At 46.2% G+C, this 17040-nt stretch overlaps 1 protein-coding gene across 1 annotated transcript; it reads left to right on the top strand.

The window, feature by feature from the left end:
- The first annotated feature begins 8943 nt into the window (after nucleotides 1-8943).
- On the top strand, nucleotides 8944-12100 carry LOC104036751 (left-right determination factor 2). Its single transcript, XM_075708296.1, has 4 exons — nucleotides 8944-9208; nucleotides 10137-10371; nucleotides 11210-11449; nucleotides 11761-12100. Exons 1-4 carry the CDS (start codon nucleotides 8944-8946, stop codon nucleotides 12098-12100), a joined length of 1080 nt encoding a protein of 359 aa, XP_075564411.1.
- Nucleotides 12101-17040: the final 4940 nt, after the last annotated feature.

Genomic DNA, 17040 nt, shown 5'->3' with positions numbered 1-17040 from the left:
CCAAAGAGTTTTAAGAGCCAGCCTTCCGAGTCTGCTGCACATCATGATTTTCAAATCCCTTCCATTGGATTTGCAGAAACTGAACTTCACTGAAAACACCATTTTCCTGTAGTCTGCCTTTGAGGTGTTCTAACAGATCTGGTCAAACTGAGTAAGTGTCTCAAATTAATTCCTGGGTCATCTATGTTTCTGCTCTGATTGTAGTAATTTATGTCTAGTTTTACTGTCACAGAGGTAAAATATTCCTTGCGCTATTTTAGAATCAAAGCAGAGAAGAGGGACTAGGCACCCATGTGTTGCTCAAGTCAATGAAAAATGGACTCTGAATTTCTTTTTGTGCCTTTGAAAATCTTCGCCATGTGTATGATTTGTCAAAAACCCCTGGATTCTGTACTGGCAACTGCTGAAGCTAACAGCCATGCTGCATAAATAAAACAAATTTTAGTCACCGTGTCTTCACTACAGTTATTCAGCCTGGAAAGCTGACAGATACCAGCTTCAAATGCATGGCATTTCCTGCAGAATCTTGTGTTGAATCCAAAATTAAGGTTCAGAAATGCATTTGGTTGCTATGTGGAAATGTTGGTCATTCCTGGATTAATGCTTTTGAATAAGCAAATGGCTAGGTAAGAAAAGTAAAAAAAAAAAACAAAAAAACAACAACTGAGGTTTGTGTTTCACGCTTCAAGTGACCTGGCCAAGCGTGGCTAGATTCCCTTTTAAAATCAAATTACCATGATGCATCTCCCAGGGTCCTGTAGTATGAATGCTAAAAGGATTAAAACTAGTCAGGTCACACAGCTTTATTTTACTCTTTACAAGGGCCATGTTAAATCCGAGACTTTATACCCCTTGTTTACATAGATATGGGCACATGGCAGGAAATTACATACTTTAACCTGCGCCATGAAGTAAAATACCCTTTTGTGTTCTGTTTTGGTGTCAAATACACAAGGAACTGTATTTTCTCCGGTTCTTTCCTACTGAAGTCTTTTTCATTAAAAAGTAATAACATACCAAAAAAGTTACAAAAGCAATACAACGATAATAGAAATATTTAAGTGAAAACAGCTTTGTAGGAACTGCTTGAGTAGAAGCAGTCTATTCACACACCCTCCTTTCTGAACATTGCGGCATTGTTTGAAGGCAAAAGAAAATTAGGGGGCTATTTTGATATTTGTTATTACGCAATTCTCAAAGGTGTAACAAGGTACCCAATCTAGACAGAAGGGAAATGGAATGAACAGGATAAATAATAAATCAGCACGAATAGTAAACATCTCACTAGGTTTTCAAAAATGAGTTAATGTTAATGATTTGAAATTTTATTAACAGATCTAAAATCTTTTAAAATGCATTTCAAATACGCTATAACCCTTTAAGACCATTTCAGAAGAGATGGCAGGACTCTGAAGACAAAGAAAAGGTGCCTGCAAAGTTAGATGCAACGTTTACAGCCAGTTAAGCCTGGCTCTTTCTGTTTAAAAAGAATGAACATTAAGCATCGGGATGAGGGATTATAGTCTGATCCAGTTTGTCATTTCCAAGAAGATTATATTGTACCTCTTGAATCCCTGGCCCCCCGAGAAGCCTCTCAGACATCCTCCCCCAGCATCAGCCCAGCTGACCCAGAGCTCAGGCAGGCAGGTCTGGTGTTGTTCCTGGACCCATTCAGAATTCCGTTTCATCACCCTTTTGATCGTGGCACTAGTGTGTTGTTAACATCAAGGAAAAAAGCCATGTGCAAGTAATTATCCTGAAACTGAATACATCTAGGTTCCATGGTGTAAAACCTACTGACATGCAATAGCCCCAAAGTCACTTTAGCAGCAGATGTCACAGATGGAAAACAACTATATAAGCAGTTTAGCTCATTTTCCTGCTGTTGCAGGTATCTTTTTTCTAATCAATATATTTGCTAAGGCACTGCCCAAGTTAATTTCAAATATCTCACTGAGGACTATTGGAAGCCTTTGGGCAGTCACTCCGCACTCCATCTGATGTACCACATTAGAGAAGTCTAAAGTATTTATCGATTCTATCTTGTCATCTCTGTGCATGTTATGACTTAATTTTGTCTTCTACAGACTTGCACTGTTTTTTGTAATTCTCTGTGCAAGGAACAGCCCTTTTACGTCTTTGCACTACATTAACAAATTACTATTTTGCATGGCAGCTCACAATGCTTAGCAGAAGAGGTTCCTTTTAGATCTCACTCGTTTTGGCCTTTCATCTTTATTTTTGGTCTGCAGGAAAAAAACATCTTCCAGCAAAGTTAGTAATGCAAATTATTCAACTTTCATTAACATGTAGCTCATAATCTTTCTGCCTTTGCAGCTTCTCCTGGTCACAGAAATAAATTACAGCTGCTAGAATATAGTGTTATTCTTTCTCTATCTATCTGAGTTGGGAAAAAGTGATTCATTTGCTCTTTTTCTTAGCAAAAGAGGAAAGTCTGTTCAGTGAAGCAAAAGTTATTAGAGTTAAAATTAACTGGAGGAAATAAAATCCCTAATTAAGCCAGGCTACTTGCTGCCACAGATGCAATATGAATAGTATTCCAAGTGTATTAGCATGACAGGAAAACGGGGGCATTTCTCAGTTATTGGAAGGCCACTTGCTACACAAACAGCACAGAATCTGTAAGGTGTATGGGACATAGAATTGTTTAGGTTGGAAAAGACCTTTAAGATCATCGAGTCCAACCACTAACCTAGCACTGCCAAGTCCATCACTAAACCATGTCCCTAAGCACCACATCTACACATCTTTTAAATACCTCCAGGGATGGTGACTCAACCACTTGCCTGGGCAGCCTCTTCCAATGCTTGACTACCCTTTCTGTGAAGAAATTTTTCCTAATATCCAATCTAAACCTCCCCTGGTGCAACTTGAGGCCACTTCCTCTTGTCCTATCACTAGTTACTTGGGAGAAGAGACCAACACCCACCTCACTACAACCTCCTTTCAGGTAGTTGTAGAGAGCGATAAGGTCTCCCCTCAGCCTCCTCTTCTCTAGGCTAAACAACCCCAGTTCCCTCAGCCGCTCCTCATAAGGCCTGTGCTCCAGACCCTTCACCAGCTTCGTTGCCCTTCTCTGAACACGCTCCAGCACCTCAATGTCTTTCTTGTATTGAGGGGCCCAAAACTGGACACAGTATTCCAGGTGTGGCCTCACCAGCGCTGAGTACAGGGCTGAGTACAGTACAATCACCTCCCTGCTCCTGCTGGCCACACTATTCCTGATGCAGGCCAGGATGCTGTTGGCCTTCTTGGCCACCTGGGCACACTGCTGGCTCATATTGGTGGGCATGCATGAAATTTTCAGGAGTCCATGGAGCTGTTTGGACTGAAAGCTGTGTTGACATGGAGCCTAGCTCAATAGTGCCATGTGCATTAAAACCTTCAGCTGCCACGTTTTGCTCCAGCGTGCCTGATGCTTCCCGCACACACAGGTTCCCTTCTGTCAGATGGAAATGCTCGGGGGCGGGCAGCTGAGGGGGTCACACACGGTGACATTTGCTGGATCACGTTGGTTAAAGCCCAACTCGGTAGCGAGCGCCACCAAGGGCAGGGAGAGCCTGTGCAGCCTCTCAGAGCCTCACCAGCCCTGCCTGACCTGGAGGTGGGCTCTCACTTGCATCACTAAGGCAGGAAAAACATACTCTTAAAAAAAGCTGATAAACTTTTACAGTGTAAGCACACAGCTGCAAAGAGAAAAAAAAAAAGGCAGCATTTGAACTAGGCACATAAATGGGCTCTTATTAGAAAATTAAGTGGTGCTCCTACAAAATACAGTTATTTCTCAGTAGTGGGGACATTCCTTAATGAAGTGGACTGTGGTGTAAAGCAAGCAATTTAGGGCCATATGCTTATTTATTTGATTCAACATATGCTAAATGTCAGCGTTTTTGCTAGCAGCTTTTTCTGTAGCCATCAAATTGATAACAAATCCTGCTTCCCCAGCTACAAACAAGGCACAGAGTAGGGCAGTGGGGAGGAGACTGCTGAGGGCACAGAAAAAGCTGTATTTAAACAGTTGTGTTTGCTTTTCTGTAAAAAAAAAAAATATCTTGGAGATCTCTTTTCTGCCAGAACACTGGCACTTTGCAAGTGCTGCCAACACAAACCCTGCGAGCAAGCCAGCTGACATCAGCTGACCAAGGACATGGTGGGACTTTGGACATTTTATCCATTGCTCTTCAAACAGGCAGCCTTTTGTCTGGGCCATTTGACCAAAACAAGCCTGTGAGTAAAAGCAGAAACCTGCCTATGGAAGGCATGTTTAAGTCGATGCAATCTAAGATACACAGCACCAGAAGTTACATGAACTGAGCTCAAGATCAAACCAGGTTTGCAATATCTCTCTCAAAAAAAAGGGGGTTTTACTATACTGGATACATTGTGGGATAAGTGCGTAAGGGAACATTATTGCTATTGCAATACCAGCATTTGTGAGAGGAGCCCAACAGGACGTGTGGTCTATAAGATATTTCCATTGGAGATGGCCAGTTCAGTCTGGCCTATACTGGTGATGAGGAAAAGCAGGCTCATGTCCTTGCCTAGATTAAATGAATTGGATAATTTCTGTATAGCTCAAGCAATGATTGTTTGTACCACAAAACTTGCTACTGAAACTGGCTCCTTAGCTGGCAGGCAGAGTAAACGTTAGGGACTGAGGCTGTGGTTGCAGCGTTTTTGGTATGAGATCTGTGTGCTATCAGGTCAGAATAAACATGGTTCAGCTCAGACATGGGACACAAAGTTATATTTCCCAGAGTCATATTAGCTAGAGTTCACAGTACGGATGTAAAGTCCATTTTATGATTTTATGTTCACTGTGGGGGGATGCATGGAAATGCGTATGTAACAACAGGTAAGTCAGGCGATACCTGGCTGAGCACAAAGACTTTTGGCACAAAAATTAACAAGGCCAAATTTTTGGAAGAAATCAGAACCAGCAAAAAGGATTTAGGGCAGATCAACACTCTGCATTGAGTGACTCTGCTGTTTTCAGTCTGGCCCTGGGAGCCAGATAAAAGCTGGATGTCTTATGTTATCAGGCCGTATCTTACGAAACTTTTCCATGCCAGATTCTCGCAGAGAAGGCTGAGGCCATGGGGAGCACACACGCAAACTCCAGTGAGCTATACTGGCCCCACAGAAGTCCTGGGTGCTGTTATTCTGGCTCTGTACACGGAACAAGATGTTCATGCACTAATGAAAGAGTAGCTGTCTCTAGAGGTAAAGGAGGACAGAAAGCCACCCCCCTGGCAAGATAGTTTCCCAGTATCTTTCAGCAGGCATATGCCATTTTCAAGGAACAAGTATAGTACAAATCAGAGCATTTCTAGACCAGGCCAGTGGCTGGTGGTCTTTGGAGCTAAAGCGGCAAACCAATGTGGTAATAACCCTGTGGCCTGCTCACTTGCTTTTTGTACCAGAGGAATTTCTCAAAGTTCTTAAAGGTCTTGCCTGTGTGGAATGACAGAGTCTTGTTGAGGAATTACCGCTAGTCATTTTGCATCGTCCCTGGAGCCACACAGGGCAGATGGAGTGAGGCATACATTGCCCTTCTCTCCTTGTGTAAAGGCAACGTCAACACACAGGGCTGCCTCTCTGGCAGGGGGAGAGTGTTGCCTCTCTGCTGCACAGATTGTGCCAGTCAGGAAGGGAGCCAAAGCAGCCTGTGAAATCCCACCTAAAGGGGTGTATCCTGGGTTTAAAATGCTGGTGGGAATATCAAGTTTGAAGCACTGGCTCGTGGCTGTTGAGGTGCGTTGGTGAGGCAGCGCGAGAAGGGCATGCCTTCATGCATAGCCTGCAGTTTACTTCCACTTTTGAAACCTCTAACCCAGCACTTCACATGACCAGCCTATTTTGCGGTGTTTTGTTAGCTATGTGAACTCAGTGTGCTTAAGACTCAAAAAGAATATGAAACAGAACTTCTACTTGAATTCTTTTTTAACTTAGCAAGTTCATACCTGCATCTTAACCACTACTATTTTTACTTTCACACTCCTAGATTCAAAAGACCCTGACTTTGGGGAAAGCCAGACCAAAATCTACAGAGATGTGCTCCCATCTCTGTACGATAAGCCTGTTGCACAAATCAGGGCATTTCTTGGAGCACACAAAAATTGTTGCCTTTCACATCACTCAAGAAAAGGCTGTTCTAATATGGGCCCCATTGTAATACAAAATAATTATGTCCATGGAAATTCAAATCTTGAAAAATTAAATATTCAGATCCTCACTGACATACTGCAAATACATTTGAAACATTCTTGTTTCCTCAGATAATAGCTACATAATTAGGCTAAGCCTTTCACACTTTCTCTTTGAACCCATTGGATTTATTTACCAAAAATCATTGCATAGATATGCCCAGCAAATGTCTTAGAGAACCATTTGTAACTAAATTAAAAGCTTAAATACAGAGATTCTCTCTTCACTAATTACTGGCTTTTATTAAAACTGTGAGTTGCTCATACTTGATCCCTTGCAGCCTCTTTAAATCTTCTGTTTGACATTTTGAATGTGCCATACAGGTTCTAATACGCATTACACAGAAAGACCTATTATAAAATTCCTGACTTTTTCTTGTTTGCATGGCAGAGGGGGAATGGCAAATCCTCCAATTGGACCAGATAATCACTCTCCTGTGAAAAGCTTACAATCCACATCCTCTGTTTTCTTCTTAGCTGAGCTTCAACTGTGTTTGGTCAATAATTTTATTTTACGAGTGAAGCCCATAAATCACCTTCCAATACACATTGGGCAGTGAAGAGTCCTGGTAGATTAGACATCAGCCACAGGAGAGATCACATCCAGATCCAGGAAAGCCAGGTGCTGCTGGAACAATCAGGCATTTTCATTCCATGTTATCCTGTTTTTTTGAAGAGCCCTCACTACACAGTAGGGCCACGCTCCAGAGCAAAGACTAATTGGATGGATAAAGGTTTACAGGATCAGGTCTTCTGACATGAGATAGAGACCATTACAAATCCGTGAACTGCAGTTTTATCCAGGTGACTGTCACTATATAAACATAACAAATTCAGTGCTGGAACTGAGTTAGCCAACACTTACAGAGTGTATCTGAAGGAAACTTTGTCAGCCACCTGAACATTGCATTGCATCTGGAGGGAACAGCCAGGCATTACAGAGCCTTCCTAAGGGGCTGAGAGGGTCACAAAGATTTCAGAAAAAAACCCCTTCCCTCCTCTTATTCACAAGAGCAGGAGTTTTTGACATGAGTTGAAGCTGAGGCGGTCAAATGAAGTGGGTATTTTTCACTGCTATTTGTGTCCTGGCAATGAGTATAACAGAAAATATCAATTCGTTCAGAGAAAGATGCTACACAAAGGGAAAGATTAAAGAATGTACTGCCTTGTGCCATGCACAAACTGTTAGTTTGTAGCCTATGTTTCCATTTTAGCCTTAAAACTCAATTCAACTAAATAAGGTGCCCCTTTAACATCTAATGGAGGCTGTATAATGATCAAGGAGACAAGTTTCTCAAAAGGTTATAAAGACAAAATGAGCAGTAACAGAAGTGTTTAGTTAGGCTCTTTCAAATGGCTTTGTTGCCTTCCTCTGTGTACAAAACAGGCTGCCTTGGCTGACACTTGTTTTAATGAGGGGTGAACCACAACGGGGTGCTTTTGTACAAGTTCATTACATCAGGTCCTCCGGCCAGACTTTTCTCAGGGCACACCATTCCACCTGGACATTGGATGAAATTGGACCAATTTTAAATCATTTACAGAGACATCTAAAATCCAAAGAACTTTTGATGCTGAAGACATTTGTATGTATGCTCAGGCATGTTACTGCTGGAGAGGATGAGAATCTGCCTCGAGTGCCATGCTCCTTCACACTTCTATTGATCACTTTTTTTCCCTCCCCAATTCACTTCCCCTGGGATTGGTTTCAAAAATAGATTTCTGCATCTTACACCAGCAAAGGCCAGGGAAGCAAAGGATGTGAGCTTCGAGTTTAAAGGTTGACTTCAAGGCAAACATCCAACACCCCCCCACCAGTCTCCAGGTTGGCTTCGCTCTCCGGAGACAGCTCTCTATTGCGGTTGTTAATAGCATTCAAAATACCGATATTCTTCATCCATGTTGTGGAAGAGCAGTGGTTTCTCATGTTCATCTGCCTTCTTCTTTTAAGCACAAGTATTATGAAACCCACAGGAATCCACAAAGAGTGATAGGACATTTTTCTAAAATGTCAGGCCTGTACATCTTCCACCTTCTGTGATTCAGAAGTCGCTTAAAAGGCCATAAACCATTCACCTGTTGTGATTCACTGCCCTGATTCATACGCTTGATACAAATATTCAGAGATCAAAGCGATACCTACCCCCAAAAAAAAGATTTTAAGTGATTTTTTAATGTTTGCCTTAAAGATGGACTTTCAGCTAAAGCATTATTCTCCTGATTGATATTGGCTGGTTTAGGTAGCAAGTCCCCTGTGGTAAAGATTGACTCTGCCTTTAAGAATCATATGGTGCGGTACATAAAGCAATGTATTCTGCAGATGTGTTTCCTCCCTGACCTAGGCTGAACATAAGACACTGATCACTCAGGGGTTTTCTGGGCAAAAGTTTACAGGGAATTAAAAAAGGATGAAAACTTCTTCCCCATGAAGAAATCTGGAAGCTCCCCTAAACCTTCTTGTATTAACTTTGCAGTAGATGAAGGTGTTAAACTGGCATGTGTCTACTGACGGGGGAGTGATCCTTTTAAGTCCTCTGCTTCGTCCCCACTTGTGGAATTTGTTGTGCCAGTGGGACGAGGCTGGCTATAAAACCTCGTCACAGGGGACCTCTGTCCCGCTCAGGCAGCCTACCACTGCATCTCTGCCGAGAGCAGCCCCGGGGAGATCCCCCCTTCGTCTCTGCCGGGCAGGCAGCTGCTTCACCGACGGAGGAGGATGGATGCGATGTTCATCCGGATGCTGTGCGTACTCTGCTTGGTCATCACGGTCCGAGCATTTACCCAGGAAGGCTTCAAGGAGGTGTTGCTGAAGCAGCTGGGGCTCTCTGAGGTCCCTAAACTTCATAAGAGAGACTTGGTGGATCTGGTTATCCCAGACCATGTAAAGAACAAATACATCTCCATGCTGAAGCGCCACAGGGTGAAGCGCCGAGCTCTGCCGAGCCTGGCCGGCATCCTCAGAGGGATCCCTGGCAACGCAGGTAACGTTTCTGCCGCCGCTGTCGGGAACTCACAAAGCGCTGGGCTGCTGCCAGGGCAAGCTGCCCACGCTCGCCCAGCTGGCCGCAGGGCAGGCGGAGGCAAACCCACTGCGGGGAATGAGGTTTGGGTCTGGCCCCAAACCTGAGCTGGGTGGAAGAGGTGCATGTGACAGCATCTTAAAGATTAACAGGCACTAGTAACTCCTTGCACCTGGAGAGGGGGTCCTACAGTCCTTGCAGAGGGTAGGCTGCTGCTGGAGCTTGATAGAGGAGAAGAGCCTTGGTACCCAGGCAACATTTTGGGCAGGTGGAAAAACAATGTTAAAAAAAAAAGAAAAAAGTCAGCAGAAAGTACAGACCTTGCAGGTTTTGGGTCAAAACTCCAGAAAGTCCTCTAATAGGAATCACATCTCTTTGAGGATGTTTTGCTCTCCCCAGTTTTGGCTTTTTTTTTTTTTGGCTGGAAAAAATATCAAGGAGGAAATCAGCTGTACAGACACAATGGTGTCTGTACAAGAGCACTTAGAGCTTGTCTCACTTTCAAAAGATGTACGTAACACCCTGGGACAGCAAATGAAAACACTTTTTCATTGCAAGGGGTGCAGTTACCTGCTTTGGTGCCCAGCACTGGCACAGAGAGATGACTGCTCAATTTGGGAGCAACTTATATAGGAGATTTCTTCCTGTTGCCTGCAGGTTGCAGAGACTCGGACACAGAAAAAGAATTAGGGCATTTGCAAAGCATTGATTCAAGTATGCATTAGAAAAGGTGTGTTTAGTGGCTGTCTCTGCCACAAGGGCTCGATGTGGGAGCATGGAAGGAGAGTGTTGTGATGATAATTGTGGACGAAGCGTGGGGGCTTTGCTCACCAGGATGGCAATGACAGGCTGTCTTTTTTGTTCCCAGTGTGCACAGGCATGGCAGGAGAAGTCCTCTACTCTGACACCACCACACGCCAGAACCTGATCTTTGACATGGAGGGCAGAATACCTAAAAACAGTGAAGTGACAATGGCTGAACTGAAACTCTTCAAAAAGCCCCTGGACAGAGCAAACCTGCCTGCCAAGCAGTCTCACAGGCCAGTCTCCAATGCCAGAGTCAGCGTGTACTGGGTGCAACGGCAGCACGATGGTACCAACAGGACCTCCCTGATAGACTCCCGGTAAGAAAGGGACTTATCCTGAAGGCAGGACTCCAGATACGGGGTATGAGTCCTCTGGGTCAGGTTCGGGTATCACGTGTTTGTGCCTCCAGTCAGTCTGATGGTGTTACATCTGTAGAATCAGGCTCTATAGCCTCTAAACCCTGAATGAGTTTGTAAGAGCAGATATGAAGTTAAGACTGCAATATATGATGATTCATTGAAATAATCTATTTCTGTGTCAAACAATGCCATGTACTGCTAGGTCTTGCCCTCTAAAACCCTCCACCTGGTTCACTTCTCTCTCACTCTCTAACTCACATGGGTTACTGGCTGCTGGTATTCTTTCCATTGGCCATTTCATTAGCTGGTTTAAATAAGTAAATTATGCAAAAAGCAGCTGAATCTGTAGCCTTGCACTCTCTGGAAGTTTTACAAGCCTTGAAGGCAGAATTAGGCATCAAACCAATTTTCTGGGTGGGTAGGAACTTATGGCCCTAATACAGCGAGGACAGGAGCAGTTGGGAGTAGTGGTGTTTACCAGGCTGTCGTCACTAATACTGAGGCTGCATACAATCCTGCACCGCCATCTTTCTGTATAAGCATGAATGCGTACCTTGACATGAGCGTGCACAAAGGGTTTTATGTAGCCATTCAGCGTCTGCTAGAGCTGCATGCTTCTTTTTGACGTGTGAGTTAATTGCCATGGGTGCTTGCCCAGAGCGCTCAGCAAAAATTATCGTGTAATCAAGGCGCATGACAATCAACAGGAAGGAAATTATTCTGCTGCAGTAACAGCGCTGCGAGCCCAGGCTTTATCTGATGGGCTTTTCTCTAATGCTGAGTCCCTGTCACGCAGGCTGGTGCCCATACGCGAGTCGGGCTGGAAGAACTTTGATGTGACACAGGCCGTGCATTACTGGCTGCGAAACAAGAGGCGGGAGCCAATGTTCCTGGAGGTCTGGATTGAAGGAGAAAGGGTAGGCAGCCATGCCTCAGAAATGGCTAAAGCCGTGCGTTTCACCTCTCAGGACCCCAAGGATAAAGCCCTAGGCAAACCTGAACTGGTGCTTTACACCCTTGACCTGGAAGACTATGGGTACGTATGAAACCTAATTGTGTACTGTCTCCGGTGTAACTTTGCCCCTGAATTTTTGTACTGTGTGTGTCAACCCAGGGCGTGCAACTCTTGCCCTTGCAAGTAAACTGCTATGAACAGAGGAGTTAGTTGCTGCTGAATCACACCTCTCCTCTTCCCATATTTGTTGCCTGAATAATCAAACAAAACCTGAGCATGTTCCAAGTTTCACGTCTCGGGGCCCACCTGTGCTATTAACAGGGGGGATTATTTCTCCCACCTTCCCAGTTTCCAGTTACGGCATCAGTTCTTGTTTCTCCCTTGGCGCGCAGGGGCCCTGGGGATTGCAAGGAGGCGGCGGTGACAGGGAAGTCCACCTGCTGCCGGCAGAAACACTACATCAACTTCCGCGAGCTTGCCTGGACGCAGTACTGGATCATCGAGCCGGCAGGGTACCAGGCTTACCGCTGCTCGGGGGGCTGCCTGCAGCCCCCCAGCCCGCTGCGGCGCTTCGGCTACGGGGAGCGCACCTGCGCCGTGGCGGAGAGCTCCCCGCTCCCCATGATGTACCTCGTCAAGAGGGGCAACCGCACCGAGATCGAAGCAGCCGAGTTTCCCAACATGATCGTCGAGAAGTGCAGCTGCCTTACAGACGGCATGGCGCTGGTGTGAGGCGCGGGCGGCCAGCCGGGGACCTGCAGCTCTCACAGGGAGAGTGGGATGTCATCCAGTCCCCTGATTCCCCGCAGCCCTGCCCAGAGCCACCCCGGCCCCCAGCCCTGGGGCTGGTGAAAAAGGTCTGGGGGGACCCCCAGATACCTGCCTGCAAGGGTCAGCGGCAGCTGGGGCCGCAGCCCTCCCACCTGCCCCATTACCCTGCAGAGAAGGTGCACTTAAAGGCACTGTCCATATAGATGGGCTCAGAGGAGCATCTATCTTCAGACATACCTATGTGTGGGGTACCTATGGAGCCTAACGCTTCTCGAGGCCCCCTTGATGCTAGCCAAATTTCATTGAATGTGACGGAGCTGCGTCCAATTTGTTTTAGTCCCCACCCCGGGAGTACTGCAAACAGCTATAGGCAAAGAAGGAGTGATCATCGCCAGGTGAAGAAGTAATGCATGGGTTCAGCTTTTCATTCTTAGACTCATGGCGTTTCATAAGTTTTGGTCCTTGTCTGTCCAAGTTGTGTTTATGGTGAATTGCAGAGCAGAAGCACTTACATGTATATATTGTATACACACACACACATACACATGTGTACATATATATAGTATATGAATATATGTATGTATTGTCTACATACATGTTGGATATATACATATTGTCTACATACATACATATAAGTACGTAAAATATTGTCTAGAGCCCAAAGGAACGCATATATGTGTGTATGTATCGTATGCACATATACATATATATACATGTACATAAAATATTGTCTGGAACTCAAAGGATTCTATTTTTGGCCCCTGCACCATGGGCTTAGCACAGTTTTAGGCAGAATTTAGAGTCCTTAAGTCAATGGGAATATTAGGACTTAGGTTTGCTCTCACGAGTAACAGTTTGTAGAATCAGGCCCTTATTTTTCTGGTTGTGTATTACAGTTATTTCAATTTAGGGATATTTTCCAAGTTTTGTGTGCTTTCAAACTCAAGGAAACAATAAAATATAATTATTAAAGTAGCCATGTGTTTGCTTATATTTATTCTTAGGTCTAAAAGTGGAGGGAAAAAAAATCTGTCATATTTCTGAATGTACCCGCGTGCCCAGCTCCTGTAAACATACACACAGCAACAGCTCTTCTCGGTTATCTGTGTGATCCTGCCCGCTTCTGGTAAAGCTTATCTGCTCAGGCAGGGACTGGGACTGGGCTGAATCAGCAGGTGGAGCAGAGCCCGCACGGCCAGCGCTTCTCCCTGAGCTGCTGCAGAGTTTAAGCCAACACTTTCTTAAAGAGAAAACCTAGAAACATACCTGACAGGCAAGAGGCGATGCTCTCCGTGTGAGCTGCAGCAGTGCGGTGCCAGAACCTGCAGGCAATCGACTGGAGCTGTAGTGCGGAAAAAGATGAGCTGCCTCCAGGTGAAGGTTTTAATCCTGACCCTTCCTTAGGGACATCTGGCCAACACATCCGCTGGAGAAATGCGATGATAATGTGGTTCAATCCCTTTTGAACTGTACCGAACTGTTGGTCAGGGTGTCACCAACGATAATGATTTCCACACTTCGTGTCAGACTCCTCGGTTCATAGCCTACTGAGATACCGGCGGCTCTGGGGATGAAGTGGTCGCTGCTGTCCATCTCTGTGGGACATGGTCCCCGAGGCCCTGGCTGAACCCGCTGCTGGTGGGAGGTCTCTGAAATGAGTTTGTCTGGCTAGACAGGGTAGCCATGGGCCACGGACCAGGTGAAAAGAGGGACCCGTTGGACTCTGTGGTGGCTTGGAGTCATTCATCAGGAAGGCTGGGATGTTAAATATCCCTGCTAGCCTGCAGGACCCCAGGTCTGAGGTCACCCAGGCATCCCTGCCGTCACCTTGGCCCCTGGGCAGGCTCGCACCTTTCACTTGTGTGAACGGACACCTGTGGCAAAAGAAGAGCTTTAAGGGGAGAAAAAAAGGCAGAAGCACAGACTCACCAGTCACCAGGGCTGGGCTACAGCACTGTGGCTTACTGGAATCAGAATTGGATGAGCAGGATCGATCTCTGGCCACTTCCTTCTCATGACTATGTAGCATCTATCTTAATGGCATTGGCATTCAGCCCCAGTTCCTCTCCAGCCCGGCTCAGGGCAGGGCATAGCCTGAAGGCCATGAGCTCAGCGATCACCGTGAAGAACAAAGCAGACGATTTATCCACACACTCGTCGGGAAGAAAACGTTTGAAACTGATTCCTGCCTGAGAATGATGAGCGTTAACCCTGACTCCCCCTCCAGCCTCCAGCACTTGGGCTCCGGACATCATCCCCCAGGCCTGGGAGAAATCCGGGCCAGGCTGCTGCGGGAAGTGGGGAGCAGAGCATCACAGCAGGGATGCGGGGCTGGGACCAGCGGGGTGGACGAGGACTGAGCCCTCTTCTGCTCCTCTCCGCCAGGATCCTGCACCGTGTCCGGCTGCCTTTGCTCTGGTTTCCTGTGGAGACAAGGTACATAACAGCGAGTGATGGGTCTGTATGGACATGTGTGACAGCCGGGGGAGATGGGGAGGGGGGATGCTGTGGCCAAGGAGAGCCCCTGTTACTGTGGGGAGAACTGTGGGTATTGCAGTGCAGGGACAGGGCACAAATATGTGAGCAATCCAGCCCTGCCAGCCCTGCCGCCAGCATGGATACTTATTTATTGCTAGGGGAGCCACACAGATGTCACGGCATCTCCCTCCTCAGTCCCACCACCCCTCTGTGCTCCCAGCCCTCGAGCCCATGCGCGGTGCCTGCCACCCAGGGCCGTGGGGCTGGTGGTGAGCACAGAGCAGAGGCCTGGGGAAGAGGTGATTTACAGAAGGCTATAAGCACAGATAGCCTGGGTGGCTACACACCACGCTGGGCATCACTAACATCCATGTCTGGCATCTCACGTCCCCATCTCTTTGTGCCCGCAGTCTGTACCCCCATCCCTTCCCAGCGGCCACACATGGGGCTTCCTGGGGACTCCTGGTATTGCGCAGACCCTCCTGCCCTGACTGTGCACAGCATCACCATCATCTGTTAAAGTGGCTGAAAAATTAGAATCATAGAATCATAGAATGCTTTGGGTTGGAAGGGACCTTGAGAGATCATCGAGCCCAACCCCCCTGCAGTAAGCAGGGACTGAACCTGTGAACTTGGCGTTATTAGCACCATGTTCTAACCAACTGAGCTAACCCGGCTGGTCAATTAAGCTTCTTAATTAAAAATTAACCAGTTGTGCTATTATCTCAGTATGATGGGTGCTGTGGCTAGTTTTTAATGCACATTTGGATTGAAACTCCCCACTTTTGGGGAGACAGGACATTGCTCCTCAGACTCCAGCAGGCTTTGCTGTGAAAATGCAGTAGGCTCAGAGGTCGGGCTGATGCGGGGAAGGCTCCAGAGGTTTCTACAGCGTAAACTCCTATGCAGAAGGCTGTGGATGAAATACTGCCACACCTGGGGCTTTTTCAGACATCAGCCTGTGCTGTGGGAAATTATCTCCCTGCCTGTCATCTTCAATCCAGGCTGCATTTGCTGTGATATGGTCTGCATGCTACCTCGCTGCTTTTATATTGCTACAACTTGTAACGCATACAAAGGCTGTCAAGCTGTCATGTTATCCTTTCCGTCTGAGCGGCACCACAGTCTCTGAGGAAAGACAAAACATCTTATGTAACTGGCAGCAGCGTGGTTCAGCATTAACATTTATGCTGTGCTGTAAAAAAAAAAAAAAAAAAAAAAAAAGGAAGAGCAGTGCAGCAGCGTAATGAACAACATATAAGCAGAAGTGATTTCAAAAAATGTAAAGGTGTTTTAAGGCAAAACCGGCGTTAAAACATTGGGCATCCTCCTGCACTAGTGAAAGCACAGAGCACCCGCGTGGTGCTCAAGGTGAAGGAGGTGTGTGCTGTTCACATTAAGGGCTTCAACAGCCCTGTTAGTCCCACGCTTAAAGTTAAGCTCTTGTGTAAGCATTCGCAGTGGCAGCGTGTCTGAGTTAAAGCTCGCGAGCGTGAGCTCTGACCTGCCTTCATGGCACTGCTCACAAGATGATCTGTGAGGTCCTGCAATATTTAATGGAGCTGGGCATGGGGAAATCTATTGGTCTCACAAAAGCTTTTCTTATGAGAGAGGCTTGGGCAGGAGAGCAGCACTTTCTCTGTTACCATTACATTTTAGGAGAGAGAAAAAAGTTTCAAGCCATATTAAATGCCACTGCTAGCTGAGTTACATTGCCCTGTCTGATCCTTCCACGCTTTCATTTGAACCAAGGCTGCTCTCCCATTTTCTTTCAAAATCTATGAGAAGTTGCAGCTTCACCCTGCTGGTGAGACCTTATTTCCTCTCCCTCTCTTTTTTTTTCCCCCTTTGCATTTCACAAACTCCTACCAAGAGTGTCTGACACTTTGCCTTTCAGGGCAACCTTCTAATTGCTGGTGTAAGTGGGAAGTCAGATGCCCAATCCACATCCCAGCAAAGGTGATAATCAGGGGAGCTCCTCGGCTTTGGCTGGGAACAGCTGGAGTCTGGGAAAAGGGAACCTGGGACAAACAGAAGGGGAGAGGCGGAGATCCTGCAGGACTTTGATATTTTTAGAAGAGCCTCTTAACAGTCTCAACATTTCCTAGTTTTTGCCATTAATTTAATGTGAAATTAGCTCCTGTGCAAAGTGCTGGACTTGCAGCCAGGACCTGAACTCCTCTGTCCGTTCCTGGAGCAGGTGCAGGAGAGCAGCCTGCACAATGTCAGCACATTTCAGAATAAAACAGAATAAAAAGCTATTCACAACTGCTGCCTTCTGGCCTACGGTCCAGGGGTACAAGAGCACTCCAGAGCTGCGTGGGTGCTGGTATGTCCTACAGCTAAAACAGCAGGTACAGAACGGTCAAGAAACAATTTTAACTATGGCAGGAAATAATAAGTTGTCTGGAGATACTGGGCAC

The sequence above is a fragment of the Pelecanus crispus genome, chromosome 3 (assembly GCF_030463565.1).
Source record: "Pelecanus crispus isolate bPelCri1 chromosome 3, bPelCri1.pri, whole genome shotgun sequence".
Taxonomy (NCBI): domain Eukaryota; kingdom Metazoa; phylum Chordata; class Aves; order Pelecaniformes; family Pelecanidae; genus Pelecanus; species Pelecanus crispus.
The sequence above is the reverse complement of the archived record's forward strand: the minus strand, read 5'-3'. Positions and strand labels throughout refer to the sequence as shown.

Excerpts from the sequence above, each read along its gene's own strand:
- LOC104036751 (XM_075708296.1), top strand. The coding sequence starts at position 8,944 with ATGGATGCGATGTTCATCCGGATGCTGTGCGTACTCTGCTTGGTCATC. Across the intron at positions 10,372-11,209 it reads ACCTCCCTGATAGACTCCCG|GCTGGTGCCCATACGCGAGT; the intron begins GTAAGAAAGGGA and ends CCTGTCACGCAG. Across the intron at positions 11,450-11,760 it reads CTTGACCTGGAAGACTATGG|GGGCCCTGGGGATTGCAAGG; the intron begins GTACGTATGAAA and ends CTTGGCGCGCAG.